The sequence below is a fragment of the Gavialis gangeticus genome, unplaced genomic scaffold (genome assembly GCF_001723915.1).
Source record: "Gavialis gangeticus isolate Ggan-Ray unplaced genomic scaffold, GavGan_comp1, whole genome shotgun sequence".
Lineage (NCBI taxonomy): Eukaryota > Metazoa > Chordata > Crocodylia > Gavialidae > Gavialis > Gavialis gangeticus.
In genome coordinates, this window is record NW_017729018.1 from 6,159,648 (window position 1) to 6,165,676 (window position 6,029).

Genomic DNA, 6,029 nt, shown 5'->3' on the forward strand with positions numbered 1-6,029 from the left:
CAGGGGTGGGCAAATGAAAATAGGATGGGATTCAATACTGACAAGTGCAGGGTGCTGCACTTAGGCAGTAGGAACCAGCAGCAGACCTACAGGCTGGGAAACTCCCTTCTTGAAAGCACAGTGGCAGAAAGAGATCTTGGAGTCATTATTGACTCCAAGATGAACATAGGCTGACAATGCGAGGACACAGTCAGTAGGGCTAACTGTACCTTGTCATGCATCCATAGATGCATCTCAAGCAGGGCCAAGGAGGTGATACTCCCCCTCTATGCGACACTAGTCAGGCCGCAGTTAGAGTATTGTGTCCAGTTCTGGGCACCGCACTTCAGGAGGGGATGTGGACAGCATTGAGAGGGTCCAAAGGAGGCCACTCGCATGATCAGGGGGCAGCAAGGCGGACCCTACGAGGAGAGGCTACGGGACCTTAACCTGTCCAGCCTCTGCAAGAGAAGCTGAGGGGGGACCTGGTGGTCGTCTATAAACTTACTAGTGGGGACCAGTGGGGATTGGGAGAGACTTTGTTCCCCCCAAGCGCCTCCTGGAGTAACAAGGAATAATGGCCATAAGTTGTTAGAGAGTCGGTTTAGCCTAGACATTAGAAGGCACTACTTCACAGTCAGGGCAGCTAGGGTCTGGAACCAACTTCCAAGGGAAGTGGTGCTGGCTCCTACCTTGGGGGTCTTGAAGAGGAGGCTTGACGTTTACTTTGCTGGGGTTGTTTGAGCCCAGTTTTCTCCTGCCCAGGGCAGGGGGTCAGACTAGATCTACAAGGTCCCTACCAACCCTACATCTATGAATCTACCTTGTGTAATCATTTATCCTCTATTTACACCCACTTGGCACAGGTGTAAATAACTGCATAAAGTGCCCTGCAAGTGAGGATCCATCCTGAGCTTCCAAGTTACTCAAAATCAGCCAAAATATCTGTGACATTTAGAAAGTCAAGAACCATTTTCCTGACTCCCAGTCTTCTGCTTCAGCTGCCAGAGGCCTGATTTGCAAGAAGTACTTAGGCACCGAAGATGTTTGAGCATTCAATTCCCCATGGCCCCTAACTTCCATTTGGTTTCCGGGGGAGTTGGGAATCTGACACTGGTACTGTTAAAATCCCCATTGCGCCTGTCTGCCTCTGTCTTGGTTCTTTCCATTGAGTTCCCTTCATAAGTCTTTCCAGAGGTCATAAACCCTCCCAGCTTCTGTATTTAAATGAATGTGATGTCATTCATTTGCACGGTTAAAAGTAATAGCCCCCCCAAGATATGAGAGGGCTCAGAGCTTAATTAGGCTTGCAGTGAAAGTGTCCCCTACCAAAGGATGGATAATTAGGGGAGGTATTGTTAGAAGGGAGTATATATTTGATGGTAGAGGCTCTGCTAATGTGACATTTTGTTTGGGTCAGATCTCAGAGGCCTTGAAGCACATCTAGTTATGAGAGCTGCTGTCCTCCCTCGGAAGTATATTTATACTGCACGTTGCACACGCACCCTCCCCAGGCAATCTACCACCCAGCTCAGGGGGCCCAAATGTTGTTCTTACGTGGATACCAGAGCTATTTTTCTTCCTAATCCATCCTAGGGCCAGATTATCGTAGTTCATCTTCTTAACCACAGGTACGTGAGCTGACGGCAAACAGCCACTGAGGCATTCCCAGCTGGGCTTCTCATTCTGTGTGTATATACTATAGATGCAATCACCATCTTTCTGGTGGCCTGTGCTTATGCCCATGTGTTGTCATGGTCTTGTGCTTACACCCAGGATTGGGCTGCACTGAATTCAGACATTCAGTTAATGGCGCAAGTGCTTTTTCTTCCACGTGAGGCTGCAGGTTATTAGTGGTAAACCACACCTCTCAGCATGTCGTCATAAGTATAATTACTGTCCGATCATCTGCAAGACCCAGGTTTATTAGGAGGGATTAAGTTCTCATGATACGCAGATTCATGTGCTGTCATCACTGGAGGGGTGGTCCTCAAAGTGCAGAATCACACAGGGATTTGATAACCACAATAGTCTGTGCTTGCATGGCAGGGGTCACAAACAGCATAGCCTGGAACAGTACAAAGTGATAAAGCTCATGTGTTCCTCATAACTTCCTCCTTCACTTCACAGGTCTGACAGCTCCTTTAATTTTATGGCCTTTTTCTTCATCTTTGGCGCCCAGTTTATTCTCACCTTCATACAAGCGATTGGTATCTCTAGATGGGGAGCGTGGTAAGTGGAATGCTCCCAGGGTCTCTTGTTGAGCACTTGTTCTGTCTGTCTTGAACTAGGTGCCTGTTGCAGAGACTCTGTCCTGAAGATTTAGCCTGTCTTGCATTTTCATGTGTTAAATGCCATTCAGTGTTAAGGGGGATGGAGATTGTGAGAGATGGGCGAGGGGCAGGAAAGGAGACTGGAAAATTAAAGGGTCCTAGTCTGGTGCAGGATGTAATCTGAGCTCCTTTGACCTTCCCCAGGTAAAGACTGAAGATGATATGCAGTCACAATCTTCACCTTCTGGTACTTTCAGGGGTGCATGCCCTCCACAAATGCCTATTTTTCCTTCCATATGGCTGTGCCATAGCAAACAAACAGCTAATACTGAACTTGCAATGCAATTCCACACCCAGCCACTGAGAAGCATAAGTGCTGAGACCAAGTCACATTATCCTTTCTTAACATCCTCCCCGGGTACACACAGCATGTGCCACTTCACTTCCACAGGGCAAGAGTCAGGAGGGTCATCCTTAAGGGGAGGGTACTTGAATGAGCCGTTTCCAGTTTAAGGCCCAATGAGTTGGTCATTTAACCCTCCATCTCTAGAGTCCTGATGAAGGAATTGAATGAAAATATCATTGTAAAATAATAGAAGAAAGCCTGGTATAATACCAAAACCCAGCACTTGATACTGCCACTCTTTCTTAACGCTAATCTCCACAATGCTTCTTGAATCCCAGCATATAGTATCAGCATCATTTTAAAGATGCAAAGTTATAGGACTCGGAAGGTCCCAATTCTGAGCCCCAGCTTCATTCCACTAGACTGTTGTTACCTTTGCACAAGTAAAAATAAATTTGGTTCCCTTATGGATCGATGTTTACATCTTAAGGCCCTGCTATGTCACTGGTCAGCTTTAGTGGCCTTGAAATAGCGGAGTAGGGGATATGATGGCTCAGGGTTGAAGTCTGCTAACAGCAAAGTGCTGGGGAAGCATCGCTCTGTGCTGCATCTGGTTCTGGCTGCTGTTCTCATTGTTCTCTCTCACATTTTTAGGGTGGGATTGAATAGTCTCCTTGGTAACAATTGTGTGTCTGAAAACAGACACTGCAGTGATGCCCTCTCCTTTTCACTTTTTTCCAGTGGATGGTTAGCAGCAGCTACTTTTTTCAGTACCAACGTTGCAGCTGCTGTGTTCATGCTGTTTCCTGCCATCATGTTCACAATGTGTGCAGTTGCAATGTTCTTCTGTCTCCTAAAGGTAGGTGCTTTTGGTGCCTTTCTGCCTTGAAGTATCTATCTGTGCTTTGGATCTAGAAAGGGCCTCTTGGTCCACAGAGCCCAGTCCCTGCATTTCCAGGCTATAGTTGACCAAAGGAATCCCTAAAATTGCCACTTCATTTTGTTGAGCAAGGATTTGAATCATCAGTTGAATGGCCCCTGTAAGAACTAACCCTCTCCCTTTAAAGTTGCCCAAGTATAGTCAGTCGAGATGCTGCCCGTGTTCATTAGAGAATGAATCCAGGTAAAGGGCAAAGACTGGGAGTTCCCTCTGTCCCATACAATTGCACATACCTAGATGCAGCTGAGATTTTTTTATTTTTATTTTTTTTATGGGCAGTCACAAATTCCAGAAACGACAGCTCTTGAGATTCATACCCTTGAAGCGTTGGAGTGATGGGAAGGAAGGCAGTCCATGGAAGTATTTTTGTCCTTAAAAGTTTACCACATAAAGAAACAGATGGAGAGAGACTGTCATAAGTAATACCACCGCAGAGGCTGCTGTAGAATTATTCTGAGCTTTGTGAGAGTAAAAAAAACTAGAAGGAAGAGGTCAGTTTTAGAGTCTAGAGCTGTTTCATCAAACACAATATTTTGGCTTACTTCTGGCGTAGGGAAGCACACAGCTGTCTTGGAGGTCGTGGCTAATGCCACTCCCCTCACACACTAACGGGCGTTATGGCAGAGTGATTTCTCAGCCATGTTCCTTCCCGCACCTGTGTACATCAACTAGATACCATGTGTAGATCTTAACTTACTGCTTCTCTGCCCTCTGTTGCAATATTCTTTTTAGTGTCTTTGTGTGGTTTTGCTCCTGCTGTTAAACTGGATTCTTACTGTCAAATATGTTGGTCAGTCCTAGAGGTGACTAGTTGATTTTTAGGCATTAACAAAGTGACTGAGGCAACTGTCAGAAGGGAAGCTGGGTGCCTTCTGCTAATTCTCCTTTGCCTTGTTGATTATCCCTTAGGTGCATAAAATCTACCGAGGAGGTGGTGGAAGCTTTCAGAAAGCCCAGGATGAGTGGAACAGTGGCGCTTGGAAGGACCCCCCGAGCAGGGAAGCTCAGTATAATAATTTTTCTGGAAACAGCCTGCCAGAGTATCCCACAGTGCCCAACTATCCCACAGGAAATCAATGGCCTTAAACAGCAAGTGGCTGTCATGCTGCCTGGATCATCTCTTCTCTTGGTCTCTTCATTATTATCATTATCATCATCATCATCATCGTTATTATTATTTGAAAAGATCATTTGCATTCCCCCCCATCTTTGGGTGTTTTGTTTTTTTGGGGGAGGGGGTTTAATCCTCTCCTCATGACTGCAAATGATCTGTGCTGTAAGCCTGTGCTGCATCTAGAGCTTTGTATGTCACTGTTGGAACATTTCATTTTGTGCGTGGTTGCCAGTATTCACCTTGTTGTAGACCAAGGAACCAGTCACTGCCCTTGCTCGGGGAACCTGTCAGTGGTCATATGTGGAAAAGGCTGACTATCCCCATCATGGCAAATGTTCTATTCAAGTTACTCTTTCCCTCAATCTCCTATCTTATTACATGCACAATGCGTCACTGCTTTCTTCCATCAAAATGGGTATTAACTGGCATTTATACTTCTGGATGCATCCCTGGAACTTCTTGTTCCCAAAGGAAAATGTATCATTTGTTTGGTAAGATCGTAGGTGGAGCTCCCTTGCTGTTCATAAGGCCTTTTGAAGTTTTACAACTTCTCTTCCTTAGGGTTTTTTTAGTGGGAGAATGCTTTAGAGAACACCACCCACCATGTGTGAGTGCTAATTGTATGTAGGATCCAGGAGAACCTCTAGTCACCTGGTAGGGTATCATTATTTTGGAACCCTAGCTTTTCTTTGTTTCTTTCTGATCTGTCAGGTCTATATGCTGTGGAAGTGCAGGTTCATCTTGTTTGTCTAATAACTTGCTCACTGAAATCCTGGTCCAAAGCCCATTGGCATCAAATAAAAAACTCCCACTGACTTCAGTAGGCTTTGGATTCAGTTGTGTGGGTGATATTCACCCCTTTATGGATATCCAGCATGAGATATAGAGACCAGTTGCACCATGTCTAGGTTTGTGCTGACCCCACATAGCAATCTAGTGATTACATCTCATAACTGACAAACTCCTACAATGTTGATAATCTTTTGGGCTACAGATCTGTAGCCAGGTGCTGGATAACTTTATTAATCTGCGTATTTGAGACTGCCTATTTGATTTGGGGGTAACTATAAAAAGTGAAGGGTTTCTTCCTTGTATCTGCCGTTTTATAAATGAGATCTAAATCCAAGCTTATGAATGTGAATTGTTCTGCGATGTGTTGCCTATCAGAGAAGAGAAGCGTAATATATAATATTCTTGTTAACTAGCCTTTAGTTAACCATGTGGGATTGGTATCCATGTGTGCTGTCCATGGTACAGGTGTGTTGTGACCTCTTTCCTTCAGCCTACAGGCAGGGAGGGGAATCGTTGTCTTTCCCCAAGAAGCAATTTGAGGGGAGGGATATAGGTTTTGTATTTTGTTTTGGGGGGGGGGGGGGG

The 6,029-nt window shown here is 45.3% G+C and overlaps 1 protein-coding gene across 3 annotated transcripts in view; it reads left to right on the forward strand.

Moving 5' to 3' along the window:
- The window catches only part of SCAMP4 (secretory carrier membrane protein 4), a 31,066-nt gene extending 25,601 nt beyond the window's left edge, over positions 1-5,465 (forward strand). For all 3 annotated transcript variants that reach the window (XM_019513309.1, XM_019513311.1, XM_019513310.1), the window contains 3 exons: positions 2,110-2,211; positions 3,340-3,457; positions 4,448-5,465. In XM_019513309.1, coding sequence (XP_019368854.1) covers positions 2,110-2,211; positions 3,340-3,457; positions 4,448-4,624 — 397 coding nt within the window. In that variant the 3' untranslated portion in view covers positions 4,625-5,465. The remainder of the gene's footprint in view (positions 1-2,109; positions 2,212-3,339; positions 3,458-4,447) is intronic.
- Positions 5,466-6,029: the final 564 nt, after the last annotated feature.